Raw genomic sequence first — 17,298 nt, forward strand, 5'->3', positions numbered from 1 at the left:
TTTTTGTTTTTTATCTTCACCTGAGGATGGTCTTTTCCATTTTATTTTCAGGTATCATGGATGGAGGAAGAGAGAAAGAGAAATATCATCGATGTGTCACATCGACCAGCTGCCTCCCTTCACAACCACTACCAGCACCAGGGACAAACCATAACCCAGGTACTTGCCCTTGAGGGGAATCGAACCCACCCCTCATTGGTTTGCTGGGTGATGCTCTAACTGCTGAGCCAAACTGGCCAGGGCGGGTCCAGTGTTTGTAGTTGAGGAAGTGTCAATTGCAGGTAATTTTGCAATATATATCAAGAGCTTTGACAATTGGTATATCATTTAACCCAAATTCTGGAAATATATCCTAAGAAACTTATGAGCTGTGTACTAAATTTTCTACAAATGATGTTCATTGAGCCCTGGCGGGTTTGGCTCAGCAGTTGGATCGTTGGCCTGTGGATCAGAGTCCCGGGTTTGGTCTGGCTAGGGGCACATACAAAAACAAAACAAAAACAAAATAATGTTCTTTGAAATGTTTTTTAAGATGACATTTTAAAAATATTTTTAAATTATTATTTATTGTTGACACTATTACAGATGACCCTCGTTTCTCACACTCTTTACCCACCTCCACGCCCCTCCCCACACTGTTGTCTATGTCCATGGGCTATGCATACATGTTCATGAGCTCATAGAAAAAGGTAAAATTAACTCTATGTCCCCAAAGGGGATTGATAAGAACAGGTCATGAAGCCATGTGAACTCCACAGCAATAGTAAGTGAAAGAAACTCAGGAAAAGATACAAAACAGGACCATATATGTAAAATACTATGGAATCACACCAACATTATAAAGTACTTTCTAGGATGATGCATACTGTTTACTTTTTGCCTGACCATATCTGTAAATATTATATAATATGGTGTCCAATATTTAGCGAGGCCTTACTACATATCAAATAATTTATGAACATTATTCATTTAATCCTCACAAGGAGGAACTATTATTCCAATTTCACAAAGAAGAAAACAAATTTAAAAACCTTAGGAATTTGTCCCCAGTCAAACAGATAAAGAGGCAGACAAAACTCCAGGTTTCAAGTTATAACCTTAAAATTATAGAACCTAGCACATACTATCTTTATCGTTTTTAAAATTAAAAATAAGTGGAATACATATTTTCTTTCTGATTGGTGTTTCAGGCTTCTTAGGGGTATATTCCTAGACGTGGGATCACTGGGTCAAATGGCAGTTCAATTTTTAATTTTTTGAGGTAACACCATAGTGTTTTCCATAGTGGCTGTACCAGTCTGCATTCCTACCAGCAGTGTACTAGACTCCCCTTTTCTCCACACCCTCGCCAGCACCTGTTGTTTGATAATTTGTTGATGGTGGCCATTCTGACAGGTGTGAGGTGATACCTCATTGTTGTTTTAATTTGCATCTCTCTGATGATTAGTGACATTGAGCATTTTTTCGTATGTCCCTTGGCAGCACTATTTACAGTAGCTAAGATCTGGAAACAGCCAAGTGTCCATGAAAAGATGAGTGGATATAAAAGCCATGGTACATATACACAATGGAGTACTATGCAGCCGTAAGAAAGAAAGATCTCTTATCCTTTGAGATGACATGGAGGGACCTGGAGAGTATTATGCTAAGCAAAACAAACCAGTTAAAAAAAGACAAGTATCAAATGATCTCACTTATTTGTGGAATATAATGAACAAAACAAGCTGAGGAACAAAATAGACCCAGAGACATAAAAGTGGGGTGCGAACCGAAAACCTCAGAAGAGGTAAATGTGGGGGGAAGGAAGAAATAAGTCACAGAACTTATACACATGTATGTGTAAACAAGAACATAGACAATAATGCTGGGGTGGGGGGCAGGATTGGGAGGAGGGTGTCAATGAGGGAAAATAGGAGAAACATCTGTAAAAAAAAAAAAAAAGTGGAATATAAGTTACTGCTAAAATAATGATTTTACAAGTCCTGATTTTTTTACTATGCAAACAGGCCAGTTGTAAAAGTTGTGACTGGTTATAATGATTCAATATCCTAGAACTATTTTCCAAAGAAAAGATGCCAGAAGGAGCCCAGGATTTGTACAATTTATCACATGACCTGACAGTTACATCTTTATGGTTTCTATTGCACAGTTTCTTTGTCTGACTTCCTTGTCTGAAAACAGCTTGAAGCGCATTTAATAAATCACTCCTTGCCCTGGCCGGTTTGGCTCAGCGGTTAGAGCGTCCACCTGCGGTCCGGAGAGACCCGGGTTCGGTTCCCGCTAAGGGCATGTACCTCGGTTGCAGTTTGTCCCCGGCCCTGGTTGGTTGTGCGGGTGGCAGCCACTCGATGTGTCCCTTTCACATCGATGTTTCCCTCTCTCTCTCTTCCTTTCTCTCCTTCCCACACTGTCTGTACAAAAAATGGAAAAATGTCCTCGAATGAAAATTAAAAAAAAATAAAAGGATGATGGGAAGGATGTCTAAAAATAAAAATAAAAAAATAAATCACTCCTTCAAGCAGTGATGAAGCAGTGTAACCAATGCAGAAGGTATGCGTCTCACATGACACAAAGAACATTTACCAAGGACTCATGATCTAGGAAACGTCTTTTAAAATAGATTTTAAATACCTGTGGCCAAAAAATGCAAATGGTTTATCCTGGAGGACTGGCAGCAGGGCACAAACAATTTCATCAGCTATTTGGCAGATATCACTGGAAAAAGGTTCTTCAAGTCGACTTTCTCTCCCAGCAAGCCTTATGGAGTGCACTGGAGATCGGAAACACACGTGAATGCATGCAAGCAGTGACTGAGACACTGTGATGTTCTATTGTGCTTATTTATTGATTTTTGATTATTGGGTCTTTATAGGGAGAGAGGAAGGGAGAGAGGGAAACATCTATGTGAGAGAGAAACATCAATCAGCTGCCTCCTGCACGCCCCCCACTGGGGATTAAACCCACAACCTGAGCATGTGCCCTGATGGGAAATCAAACTGGGACCTCTCAGTCTGTGGGATGATGTTCAATCCACTGAGCCACACAAACTGAGCGATACTGTGGTGTTTTAAAGATTATGGTGCCCTAGCCGGTTTGGCTCAGCAGTTAGAGCTTTGACCTGCAGTCCAGAGAGACCCGGGTTTGGTTCATAATATATTTTGATGATCCTTTGTATTTCTGTGGTGTGAGTTGTTACTTCTTCGTTTTTGTTTCTGATTTTTTTTATTAGGGTCCACTCTTTTTGTTTCTTGGTGAGGCTGGCTAAAGGTCCATCGATCTTGTTTATCTTTTGAAGGAACAGGCTTTTTGTTTCATTGATCTTTTCAACTGTCTTTTTAGTCTCTATGTCGTTTATTTCTGCTCTGACCTTTACTATTTCTTTCCTTCTACTTGCTCTGGGTTTTTCTTTTTGTTTTCTTTCTAGTTCTTTAAGTTGTAGAGTAAAAAAGTCAATTAGAAATTTTTCTTGTTTTTTTGAAGTAGGCCTGTAGTGCTATGAACTTCCCTCTCAGGACTGCTATCACTGTGTCCCATAGATTTTGTGTTGTTGTGTATTCATTTTCATTGGTTTCCAGGAAGTTTTTCATTTCTTCCTTGATCTTATTGGTAACACATTTGTTGTTTAATAACATGCTATTTAGCCTCCAAGTGTTTGATTGTTTTTGTGTGTTTTGGTGGTAACTGAGTTCTAATTTCATTCCTTTCTGATCTGAGATGATGCTTGATATGATTTCAGTCTTCTTGAATTTGCAGAGACTTACTTTGTGTCCCAACATGTGGTCTGTCTTTCAGAATGTCCCATATGCACTTGAGAATAATATACTTTCTACAGCTTTGGGGTGAAATGTTCTGTAAATATCAATTAAGTCCAAATGATCTAATTTGTCATTTAAGGACTCTATATCCTTGTTAATTTTTTGTCTAGAAGATCTATCCAGTGGTGTCAGTGGGGTGTTACAGTCACTCACTATTATTGCCTTGCTACTGATCTCTTCCTTGAAGAACTCCAGAAGTGTGTGTGTGTGTGTGTGTGTGTGTGTACATATATATATATATATATATATATATATATATATATATATATAAATTTTTATTTTTATTTTGTCTTCACCCAACGACATTTTTCCATTTCTTGTTCAGGTAGATTGGGAGGGACAGAGAGGAACAGAGAGAGAGAGAAAGAGAGAGAGAGAGAGAGAGAGAGAGAAACATTGACGTGAAAGGGATACATCAAGTGGCTGCCACCCGAATGACCAACCAGGGCCAGAGACAAACTGCAACCCAGGTAGGCGCCCTTAGCGGGAACTGAACCCGGGTCTCTTGGGACCACAGGCCAATGCTCTAAACGCTGAGCCAAACTGGCCAGGGCTTTAAATATATTTTGGTGCTCCCGTATTTGGTGCCTATATGTTTACCAGGGTTATATCCTCTTGTTGAATTGATCCTTTTAATATTATGTCTTGACCTTCTCTGTCTCTTATTATGGCCCTCATTTTAAAGTCAATTTTGTCAGATATGAGTTTTGCTACATCAGCTTTTTTTTTCATTTCCATTTCTTTTTTTCTTTTTATTTATTTTTTATTTTTTAAATCTTTATTGTTGAATGTAAAATGTATTACAGATGTTCCACATTTTTCCCCCATTGACCCCCCCTTCCCACACCTGCCCCCCTCCCACCTTTTCCCACACTATTGTCTGAGTCCATTGGTTATACATATAAGTTCTTTGGTTTATTTCTTCCCACCCCCCCAATCCCTTTCCCTTTGAGGTTTGTCAGTCTAGCAATGAATTTGTACTTCTTAATCTCGTCACCTTTTTCACCCATTCCCCCAAGCCCCCTCCCATCTGGCAACCAACAAAATGTTTTCTGTATCTATGAGAATGTGTCTGTTCTACCTGTTCATTTTGGTTGTAGATTCCATTGTTGATAGATATGTATTCACTGGCATTTTGTTTGTTCATACATTTTATCTTTTTCTTCAAAAAGACCCTTCATCATTTCATATAATAACGGTTTGGTGGTGATGAACTCCTTTAACTTTTTCTTGTCTGGGAAAGTCTTTATATGGCCATCGATTCTAAATGACAGCTTTGCAGGATAGAGTCATCTTGGTTGTAGGTTCCTGCTTTTCATCCCTCTGAATATTTCTTGCCACTCCCTTCTGGCCTGCAAAGTTTCTTTTGAGAAATCAGCTGACAGCCTTATGGGAACTCCTTTGTAGGTAACTAGCTGCCTTTCTCTTGATGCTTGTAAGATTCTGTCTTTGTCTTGAACCTTTTGCATTTTGATGATGATGTGTCTTGGTGTGGGCCTCTTGGGGTTCATCTTATTTGGGACTCTCTGTGCTTCCTGTACTTGTATGTGTGTTTCCTTCACCAAGTTAGGAAAGTTTTCTGCCATTATTGTTTCAAACAGGTTTTCGATTTCTTGTTCTCTCTCTCCTCCTTCTGGCACCCCTAAGATGCGAATGTTGGCACGCTTGATGTTGTCCCAGAGGCTTCTTACATTATCCTCATTTTTTTGGATTCTTTTTTCTTTTTGCTGTTCTGATTGGGCGTTTTTTGCTTCCTTATATTCCAAATTGATGGTTTGCTCCTTGGATTTACATACTCTACTATTGAATCTGTGTAAATTATTCTTTATTTCAGTTAATACCCCCTTCAATTCTGACTGCATCCATCATTTCTGACTGGTCCTTTTTTATGTTCTTGAGGCCCTCACTGAGTTCATTGAGCATCCTTATAAGCAGTATTTTGAACTCAGCATCTGTTAGGTTGCTTATCTCCATTTCGCTTAGTTCTTTTCTTGGGGTTTTGTTCTGTTCTTTCCTTTGGGACCTGTTTCTTTGTCTCCTCAATTTGGCTGCCTCCCTGTGTTTCTTTCTGTGTATTACTTAACGAGCGGTATGGGGCTAGCTGAGACCAGATGCTGCTCGTTTGAAAGAATTTAGGAAAAACCTGAAGCAGGATCCAAGACAGGCCAATCCTATGGTTAAGCAAGTGGCAACAGCTTGGGTGGGCCTGAAAGTTGGGTGGGGCGGGGCCTCAGGGAGTCACTGGGGCGGGGCTACCCGTGTGAGCCAGGTTGCTGGAGTCCCAGATATGGGGCTGTCTGCTGCCCCAGGGAAGGGTTCACCAAAGGAACAAAGGCCTCTGACAGCACGTTTGTCCCGGAGAAAGCCCCCTCTCCAGGCCTCGCTCCAGTGCCAAACAGCTCAGTTCTTCCCTGTATGTCTCTGGTGCCCCTGGAGCTGCCTCCCCTCCGAGCTTAGAGGGAGAGAGTCCGATAAGTCCGTCCGCGGGCCCTTAAAGGAGCTGCCTGGGGTTCCTGCCACTTCAGCTTCCCTGAGCCTCAGTTCCTGCTGGTTTTTCCAGCCAGAAGTTATGGGGATTCTCTTCCTGGCACTGGAACCCTGAGAGGGGCACCTGGTGTGGGACAGGGACCCCTCAGTCTTCAGGAAGGGCCTTCCCAGCCGAGGTGTCCTCCTGATTTTTATCCACCACATGTGGGTGTGGGATCGGCCTGTCTCGCCACCGGCCCTGCGCCTCTGCCCCTCCTACCAGTCTGGAAGTGGCTGCTGCTTTAATTCTGTAGTTGTAGGACTTCCATTCAGCTTCATTTCAGGCGGTTTTGAATGATGGTTGTTCTGTAGTTTAGTTGTAACTTTGATGTGGTTGTGGGAGGACGCGATACCGCGGTTACCTACGCCGCCATCTTGACCGTAAGTCCCTCATTTCCATTTCTTGAAAAATTTTTTCCATCCCTTCACTTTTATCCTGTGTGAGTCTTTTGTTGTGAGGTGGGTCTTTGGTAGACAGCATATATGTGGATTTTGTTTTCTTATCCAATCAGCTACCCTAATTCTTTTGATTGGAGCATTTAAGCCATTTACATTTAAGGTTATTAGTGACAGATAGGTATTAATTGGTATTTGTATTTTATGTCTGTGTTCTTTTCGCTCTCTCTGTTTCTTCTGCTACTTATAACAGTCCCTTCAGCATTTCTTGCAGTGCTGGTTTGGTGGTGGTACATTCCTTTTTCTTTCTTTCTTTCTTTCTTTCTTTCTTTCTTTCTTTCTTTCTCTCTCTCTCTCTCTCTCTCTCTCTCTCTCTCTTTCTTTCTTTCTTTCTTTCTTTCTTTCTATGTGTGAAGCTCTTTACTTAACCTTCAATTTTGAGTGATAGCCTTTTGGGATAGAGTAGTCTTGGGTTCAGACCCTTGCCTTGCATTATTTTGTACACTTCATGCCACTCCCTTCTGGCTTGCTGCATTTCTGTTGAGTAATCAGCTGTCAGTCTAATGGGAGCTCCCATGTAGGTATCTTCCTGTCTCTCTCTTACCTCCTTTAAGATTCTTTGTTTGTCTTTAATGTTTGCTATTTTTATTATGATGTGTCTAGCATTGGATCTTTTGGGGTTCATCTTGCTTGAGATTCTCTGTGTTTCCTGGACTTGTTTGACTTGTTCCTTCACCAGTTTAGGGAAGTTTTCTGTCATTATTTCTTCAAACAGGTTCTCTGTTTCTTTCTCCAATTCTTCTCCTTCTGGTATCCCTGTAATGCTAATGTTGTTGTTTTGTATTGTCCCACAGCTCCCTTAAACTCTCCTCCTGCTTTTTAATTTTTTCCCCCCATTTGCTGCTTTATTTGAGTGTTTTTTTCTACCTTGTCTTCTAAGTCAGTGGTTTGGTCTTCAGCTTCTTCTAATCTACTATTGAACCCTTCTAAGGTATTTTTCATAACAGCTATGTCATTGTTTATTTCCTCTTGATTTCTATGCATAGCTCCTTTTTTTAAGCTGAAGTAGTTCCCGGTCAGCTCTTCATAACTCTTATCAAGTGGCTTGTAGTTCTCACCAAATTGTTTAAGCACTCTTAAAATCATTGCTTTGAATTCTTTTTTTTTTTTTTTCTCTTAATTTTTTCCCCTTTATTGATTTTAGAGAGAGAGGAAGGGAGAGGGAGAGAGAGAAACATCGGTGAGAAAGAACATCGATTAGCCGCCTCCTGCATGTCACCCCCTGGGGATTTGGCCCACAACCCAGGCATGTGCCCTGACTCGAAATCAAACCTCTTGGTACAGGGTTGACGCTCAACCACTGAGCCACGCAGGCCGGGCAGGAGTTTCTCTTTAGCTGCATCAGCCTCAACTGAAGTGGACCCTGGACCTCAGCTCATAATTCCAATTAAGCACATGGTGGTTTATTCCTTTTTTTTTTTATCCTCACCCGAAGACATTTGACATTTTTTTGATATTTTGTTCAGATAGAGTGGGAGGGAGAGAGATAGAGAGAGAGACATCGACATGAAAGGGACACATCGAGTGGTTTCCACCCACACGACCCAACCAGGGCCGGGGACAAACTGCAACCAAGGTACGTGCCCTTAGTGGGAACCGAACCCAGGTCTCCCTGGACCGCAGGCCGACGTTCTAACCGCTGAGCCAAACCGGCCAGGGCATTGCTTTGAATTCTTTATCTGACAAATTGCTTTCTTCCATTTTCTGTTATCCCTTTGCTTTCATTTGAGTGTTTTTTGTTTTTTTTTGTCTCACCATTTTAGCAATCTGGTAGTTCTAGGCACAGTGAGAGATGTTGGAGTGTGTAGGCACGTCAGTGTTTATCGAGTAAGGCTCCTGTGCCTCCCAGACTATTTTGGTGTATGGTGCCTCTTGCCTGCTGTGGGTCCTGGAGGAATGACAACTGGTGGCTGGTATTGGTCTGTCATGCAGGTCTTGGCTTCCTAAGTCTTGTTGCTGCTTGGGCTGGTGCACTGGTCCTGATCAGCCTCTGCTGATGCTGCTGGGGATGGGTCTCAGCTGCCAATCTGTGCTGATGCTGCCTGGGGAGCATGGGTTTACCTGGTGCACTGTTGGGGTGTGTGGGTCTTGTTGGTATGTGGCTGGGGTGTGCGGGGTCTTGCTTGTATGCTTCTGGGGTTTGTGGGTCCCACTGATACACTACTGGGGTCTGTGGATCCCAATGGTGTGCTTCTGGGGTATCCTGCTGCCTGTTGGCCCTCAGCTGCTTATAGGTCACTGCTGGGGTCAAGTGAAAGTTCCCCGTTTGCACTGCTACTGCTGTTGCTGATGCCAGAGGATGCTCTCAGGTCCCTATCTCTTGCTGCCCTTGAGGGCTGAGGATGCTCCACACCTGTGACTTTGCTGCCACTGGGAGTGGGGCTCCACTCCAAATCCGGTGCTGCAGTTGTCACGGGCAGGTGTTGGCTGCCCACAGCCTTGCTGCTGCATGGCTGGGCCACACTCATGATCAGTCTCTGCTGATGCTTGGAGGAATTGGTATCAGCTGCTGATTTGAGCTGCTACTGCCCGTTGGTGTGGGGCTTCACTCCCGCCCAGTCTCTCTTGTTGAGAGGGGAGGTGCCAGACTCCCAAGCAGGCACTTGTGCTGCTGGGGGTGTGTCTCTGCTCCCTCGCCTGCCAAGCTTCCCCTGCTGTTGGTGGTGGGGCTCAACTCCCGCCCAGTTACTGCTGATGTAGGGGAAGGTGCTGAGCTCCAATCAGGCTTCTGCTCTGGGGCATAGTACTGGAAGTCTTAGCCACAGCAATTGTACAAGAAGAAAAAAGAAATGGGATCCAAATTGGAAAGGAGGAAGTGAAATTGTCATTATTTGCAGATAACATGATATTGTAGATAAAAAATGCTAAAGACTCCATCAAAACTCTCCTATATTTAATAAATACATTTGACAAAGTAACAGGATACAAAATTAATATTAAAAAATTGACAGCAGGAAAAAAATGGTGGCAGAATGAATGGAAGCTACACAGACCATCTCCCAGGACCAAACTGGATTTACAACAAAAATAAAGACAAATCGTCAGGAAGGGGCAACAGAAAGACACCTTGGAGGACCACATAACCAGGGACACTGACCCAATCCTGGTAGGCTTGCGAGGACGCAAGAGGGGGCCGGGAGCCCACAGTCCGTAGTGGTCTGGGCTGCGACCAGCGGACTCGGCTGGGACCAGGGACTCCGCTGGAAGCTGCTGCCACCTCAGCTGCGTCTGGCTACCGTGGCTGAGTCCTGCGAACTTGGCTGGGTGCTACCCCCACGGCTGATGCTGCACGGACTCGGCTGGGACCAGGGGACTCGGCTGGAAGCTGTTGCTGCCTTGGTTGCGTCCCACTACTGTGGCTGAGTCCTGCGAACTCGGCTGGGTGCTATGCCCTCGGCTGGGACCAGGGGACTTGGCTGGAGGCTGCTGCCGCCACCTTGGCAGCGTCCAGCTACCACAGCTGAGTCCTGAAAATTCGGCTGGGTGCTACACCCTCGGCTAGGACCAGGGGACTCGGCTGGAAGCTGCTGCCTAATCGGCTATGTCCGGCGACTACGGCTGAGTACTGTGGCTTCGGCTGAGTGCTATGCCCTCGGCTGAGTCCTGTGAACTTGGCTGGGTGCTACGCCCTCAGCTGGTGCCACAGACTTGGCCGCCCTTGACTGGATGCAGTGCCCTCAGGTTAAAAGTCCCATGTGGCTCCATGACGCAGAGTCTGGACAGAGGCTAAATTGGGAGCACCCACTCACTTTGGGCTCCGGCAGAGGGAAGGCAGACTGGACTGGAACAGTGTGGGAACACTCAGGTTTTAAAGGGTGCGCGCAGAGCTTTTGCTGAGTGCAGCCTCGCAGGACGGTGGTCATCTTACTTCTTCCCAGGGCCCTGGGAAGAAGCTGAAGCCCCTCCCTCAGAGATTCAGCCCCACCTGGTGGCCACTAAAATGCTAATTGAGGCCCATTAACAACCAGCATCTGCCCCACCCTTGGGAAATCCTCTTACACTGAGCCCCTGAGGGAATTTTTCAGGCAACTCAGAAACCAAGGTTCTTCAGGTGACCTCTACTAATAGCCTCCAGGCAAAAAAAAAAAAAAAAAAAAAAAAGCTAGAGGATAACTACCATTCCCTGGGCTAGCAACACTAACCAGGAAAGCTAAGACTTGACAGTGGTGTTTAAAGTGGGTCCTCCCTGCCTCATCCAAACCCAGGAGAGGGAGCAGCAAACAGCAGAACACCAACATCCACAGGAAAAATTTGGCAGACTCCAAAGCTTACTGTGATAGGCAAAATGGTGAAAAACAGAAACAAAAGCCAAATGAAAGAACAAGAGACCTCTACCAAAGAGGTGATAAATGAGGTGCAGTTAAGCAAGTTAATAGAACTAGAATTCAGAGCCATGATCTTGAGGAAGCTCAACAGCATGTGTAAGGACATGAGCACCATGAGTAAAGACATAGAAATGTTGAAAATCAACCAATTAGAAATTAAAAACCACCAAGAAGAAATGAAGAATGACATATCAGAAATGAAAGACACATTGGAAGGTCTAAACAGCAGAGTAGAGGAAGCTGAGGACTGGATCAGTGAATTAGAAGACAGGGTAGAAAAAATGAACCAATCAGAAAACCAAAAGGAAAAAACATTTAAAAAACAGGAAGACAGCTTAAGAAAACTGTGGGACAACTATAAACGTAATAACATTCGCATCATAGGAGTTCCTGAAGAAGAAGAAAATGAGCAAGGGTTAAAGAATATATTCACAGAAATAGTGACAGAAAACTTCCCTAATTTGGTGAAGGAAGAAGGCATTCAAGTTCAAGAAGCACAGAGAGTCCCAAGTAAGAAGATTCCAAAGAGGCCCACACCAAGACACATAGTAATCAAACTGCCACAAATTAAAGACAAAGAGAGAATCCTAAAAGCAGCAAGAGATAAGCAACAGGTTACCTACAAAGGAAACCCCATAAGGCTCTCAGCTGACTTCTCACAAGAAACAATACAAGCCAGAAGGGAATGGCATGAAGTAATCAAGGTCATGAAAAACAAAAATCTGAATCCAAGACTACTCTACCCAGCAAGGTTATCATACAAAATAGAAGGTCAAATAAAGAGCTTCCCAGATAAAAAAAAAGGCTAAGGGAATACATTAGCACCAAACCAGCACTGCAAGAAATGTTAAAAGGATGGCTGTAATTAGCAGGTGAAATGGGAAGAAAAATATAACCACACTAAACGAAAAACGCAATAAATAAGTACATATCAATATTCACCTTAAATGTAAATGGATTGAATGCTCCCATAAAGACACAGAATAGCTGATTGGATAAGAAATCTTGACTCATCTCTATGTTGTTTACAAGAGACCCACCTCACAACAAAAGTCTCAGGTAGATTGAAAGTGAAGGGATGGAAAAAAATCTTCCAAGCAAACAGAAAGGAAAAGAAAGCTGGGGTAGCAATACTCATATCTGATAAAATAGATTTCAAAATGAAGGCCATAACTAGAGACAACGAAGGCCACTACATAATATTGAAAGGATCTATCCAGCAGAAAGATATAACCTTGATAAACATATATGTACCCAATATAGGAGCACCAAAATACATTAAAAATCTTCTGGAGGACTTGAAAGGAGAAATTGATAGCAATACAATCATAGCAGGGGACTTCAACACCTCGCTTACATCACTGGATAGATCCTCTAGACAAAAAATTAGCAAGGAAACAGAGACTCTAAATGAAGCACTAGACCAAATGGATTTAATAGATATCTACAGAAAATTACACCCCAAAACTACAGAATTCACATTCTTCTCAAGTGCACATGGGACATTCTCAAAGATAGACCACATGTTAGGGCACAAACTAAGTCTCTACAAATTCAAGAAGACTGAAATCATATCAAGCATCTTCTCAGATCACAATGGCATGAAACTAGAAATCAATTGCAAGAAGAACACACAAAGACATTTGAACACATGGAAGCTAAATAGCATGTTATTAAACAATGAATGGGTCACCGAGGAGATCAAGGAAGAAATCAAAAACTTCATGGAAACCAATGAAAATGAAGACACAACAACACAAAATCTATGGGATGCAGCAAAAGCAGTTCTTAGAGGGAAGTTTATAGCACTACAGGCCTACCTCAAAAAACAAGAAAAATCTCTAATAGACTATCTAACCTCACAACTTAAAGAACTAGAGAGCAAACAAAAAGAAAACCCCAGAGCAAGTAGAAGGAAGGAAAAAGTAAAGCTCAGAGTAGAAATAAATCACATAGAGACCAAAAAAACAATTCAAAGGATCAATGAAACAAAGAGCTGGTTTTTCGAAAAGATAAACAAAATTGATGGACTGTTAGCTAGACTAACCAAGAAACAAAGAGAGAGAACCCAAATACACAAAATCAGAAATGAAAGAGGAGAGGTAACAACTGACACCACGGAAATACAAAAGATCGTTAACAACTACTATGAACAATTATATGGCAACAAATTCAACAATCTAAGCGAAATGGACAAATTTCTAGAAAAAAATAGTCTCCCAAAACTGGACCAGGAAGAGATAGAAAACTAGAACAGACCAATAACAATTAAGGAAATTGAAGATGTAATCAAGACTCTCCCAGCAAACAAAAGCCCACGCCCGGATGGCTTCACGGGGGAGTTTTGTCGAATATTCAAACAAGAACTAACAGCCATTCTCCTCAATGTATTTCAAAACATTCAAGAGGAAGGAAGACTTCCAAACTCATTTTATGAGGCCAGCATAATTCTAATTCCAAAACCATAAAAAGACACTACAAAGAAAGAAAACTACAGGCCAATATCCCTGATGAAAATAGATGCCAAAATCCTGAACAAAATACTAGCAAATCGGATCGAGCAATACACCAAAAAAATTATCCACCATGATCAAGTGGGATTCAGTCCAGGGATGTAAGGCTGGTACAATATTCACAAATCAATAAACGTGATACTCCACATAAATAAAATGAAGAATAAAAACGACGTGATCATATCAATAGATGCCGAAAAAGCCTTCAACAAAATCCAGCATCCATTTTTTTTCTTTTTTTTTTTATCCTCACCCGAGGACACTTTTCCATTTTTTGTACAGACAGAGTGGGAGGGAGAGACAGGAAGAGAGAGAGAGGGAAACATCGACGTGAAAGGGACACATCGAGTGGCTGCCACCCGCACGACCAACCAGGGCCGGGGACAAACTGCAACCGAGGAACATACCCTTAGCGGGAACTGAACCCGGGTCTCTCCGGACCGCAGGCGGACACTCTAACCGCTGAGCCAAACTGGCCAGGGCCAGCATCCATTTCTGTTACAAACGCTCAGCAATCTGGGAATAGAGGGATCATATCTGGACATAATAAAAGCCATATATGAAAGACCTACAGCCAACATCATACTCAATGGGCAAAAACTAAAAGCATTTCCTTTAAGAACAGGAACAAAGCAAGGATGCCCATTTTCACCACTCTTATATAACATAGTACTGAAAATCTTAGCCACAGCAATCAGAAAGGAAGGAAAAATAAAAGGAATCCAAATTGGGAAGGCGAAGTAAAACTGTCATTATTTGCAGATGACATGATTCTATATGTAGGAAACTCCAGAGACTCCATCAAAAGTTTACTAGACGTAATAAATGAATTTGGCAAAGTAGCAGGATACAAAATTAATGTCAAGAAATCGATGGCATTCCTATACACCAATGATGAACTCACAGAAAGAGAAATTAAGAAAACAATCCCATTTACCATTGCGGCAAAAAAATTAAGATACCTAGGAATAAACTTAACCAAAGAAATAAAGGACCTATTCGCAGAAAACTACAGGTCATTGAAAAAAGAAATAGAGGAAGATATAAAAAAGTGGAAGCACATACCCTGTTCATGGATTGGGAGAATTAGCATTATTAAAATGTCCATATTACCCAAAGCAATCTATAGATTCAAGGCAATCCCCATCAAAATACCAACGGCATACTTCACAGAATTAGAACAAGTTCTTCAAAAGTTCATATGAAACCAAAAAAGACCTTGAATAGCCACAGCAATCTTGAAAAGGAAGAAAAAAGTTGGAGGGATCACATTACCAGATTTCAGGTTACACTACAAAGCCACTGTAATCAAAACAGCCTGGTACTGGCAAAAGAACAGGCATATAGACCAGTGGAACAGAACAGAGAACCCAGAAATGGACCCAAGGCAATATGCTCAATTAATATTTGACAAAGGTGGCAAGATCATACAGTGGAGTAAAGACAGCCTCTTTAATAAATGGTGCTGGAAAAATTGGACAGCAACATGCAGAAAAATGAAACTGGACCATCAACTTCCACCCTACAGAAGAATAAACTCAAAATGGATAAAGGACTTAAATGTGACTCATGAATCCATAAAAATTCTAGAAGAAAATGTAGGCATCAAAATTTCAGACCTCATATGCAGCAGAATTTTCACTGACACATCACCTAAGGCAATAGAAACAAAGGAGAAAATGAACACATGGGACTACATCAAACTCAAAAGGTTCTGCACAGCAAAAGAAACAACCATCAAAATGGAAAGGCAACCCACTGTATAGGAGAGTATCATTGCCAATGATATATCAGATAGTGGGTTAATTTCCAAAATATATAGAGTACGCATACAACTCAACAAAAGGAAGACAACCCAATTAAAAAATGGGCAGAGGAGCTGAATAGACACCTCTCCAAACAGGACATACAAATGGCCAAGAGACATATGAAGAAATGCTCAACATCACTCATCGTCAGAGAGATGCAAATTAAAACAACAATGAGGTATCACCTCACACCTGTCAGAATGGCCGCCATCAACAAATCATCAAACAGCAAGTATTGGCGAGGGTATGGAGAAAAGGGGACATTAGTACACTGCTGGGGGGAATGCAGACTGGTGCAGCCACTATGGAAAACAATATGGCATTACCTCAAAAAATTAAAAATTGAACTTCCATTTGACCCAGTGATCTCACTTCTAGGAATATACCCTAAGAAGCTAGAAACACCAATCAGAAAGAATATATGTACCCTTGTGTTCATAGCAGCACTATTTACAATAGCTAAGATCTGGAAACAGCCCAAGTGTTCATCAATAGACGAATGGATAAAAAAGCGGTGGTACATATACACAATGGAGTACTATGCAGGTGTAAGAAAGAAAGATCTCTTATCTTTTTAGATGACATGGAGGGATCTGGAGAGTATCATCCTAAGTGAAACAAGCCAAACAGAGAAAGACAAGTATCATATGATCTTACTTATTTGTAGCATATAATGAACATAACAGTCTGAGGAATGTGGTAGTGCCAGAGAGGTGGAAGTGGGTACAGACTGACAATTCCCAGAAGAGGGGGTGGTGGGGGAGAGATAAACCACAAAACTTATATGCATGTATGCATGAACAATGGACATGGATAACATATCTGGGGACAGAGTGGGTAGTGGGGGCAGGGGGGTAAAAGGAGAAACAGCTGCAACAAAATTTAATAAATTAGAAATATATATATATGCATCCCTATGTGCATAGCAGCACTATTTACAATTGATACGATCTGGAAACAGTCCAAGTGTCCATCAATAGAAGTGTGGATAAGAAAGAAGTGGTACATATACATAATAGAATACTATGCAGCTGTAAAAAAGAAGGATCTCTTATCCTTTGAGATGACATGGAGGGACTTGGATAGTATTATCCTAAGTGAAACTAGCCAATCAGAGAAAGACAAATATCACTTGATCTCACTTATTTGTGGAATATAATCAACAAAACAAACTGATGAACAAAATAGAGCTAGAGATATAGAAGTAGGGTACAAACTGACCATCCTCAGAAGAAGGGATGGGGGAGGGATATATAAACCACAGAACTTATATGCATGTATGCATAACCAATGGACATAGACAACAATGCTGGGGATGGGGCGGGGCAGGAGCAGGATGGGAAAGGCAGGAAGGTGTCCATGAGGGAAAAGAAAGAAACGTGTAACAAAAATAAATTAATAAAAAAATGTTAAAAAAAAAGAGCGGTGGTATATTTACATAATGGAACACTATGCAGCTGTAAGAAAGAAAGATCTCTTATTCTTTGAGAGTACATGAGGGACCTAGAGAGTATTATGCCTGGCGAAATATGCCTATCAGAGAAAGACAAATACTGAATGATCTCACTTATTTGTGGAATATAAGGAACAGAATGAACTGATGAACAAAGTAGACCCAGAGACATAGAAAGGAATAGGGTTCAGACTGACAAATCTTGGAGGAGGAGGTGGGGTGGGGAGTGATGAGACAAACCAAAGAACTTATAGGTATGTGTGTATAACCAATGAACATAGATGACCCTGCTGGGAGCGGGGGATAGAACGGAGTGGGGTTGTGATCAGGAGGAGTGTGTCTAGGAGAGAAAAGGGAGAAACATCTATAACAAAAGTAAATTAATTAATAAATAAAAAACAA

At 41.9% G+C, this 17,298-nt stretch overlaps 1 protein-coding gene across 4 annotated transcripts in view; it reads right to left on the reverse strand.

Annotated features, from left to right (window-relative positions):
- OLAH (oleoyl-ACP hydrolase) overlaps positions 1 to 17,298 on the reverse strand; it is a 60,417-nt gene that overhangs the window by 23,689 nt on the left and 19,430 nt on the right. For all 4 annotated transcript variants that reach the window (XR_004961974.1, XM_036281206.1, XM_036281207.1 and 1 more), the window contains exon 3: positions 2,632 to 2,770. Coding sequence is in view for 3 of the 4 variants with exons in the window: in XM_036281206.1 (XP_036137099.1) it covers positions 2,632 to 2,770 (139 nt within the window). In the remaining variant the exon portion in view is untranslated. The remainder of the gene's footprint in view (positions 1 to 2,631; positions 2,771 to 17,298) is intronic.

Source organism: Molossus molossus, unplaced genomic scaffold (assembly GCF_014108415.1).
Source record: "Molossus molossus isolate mMolMol1 unplaced genomic scaffold, mMolMol1.p scaffold_m16_p_32, whole genome shotgun sequence".
In the NCBI taxonomy this organism is placed as follows: domain Eukaryota; kingdom Metazoa; phylum Chordata; class Mammalia; order Chiroptera; family Molossidae; genus Molossus; species Molossus molossus.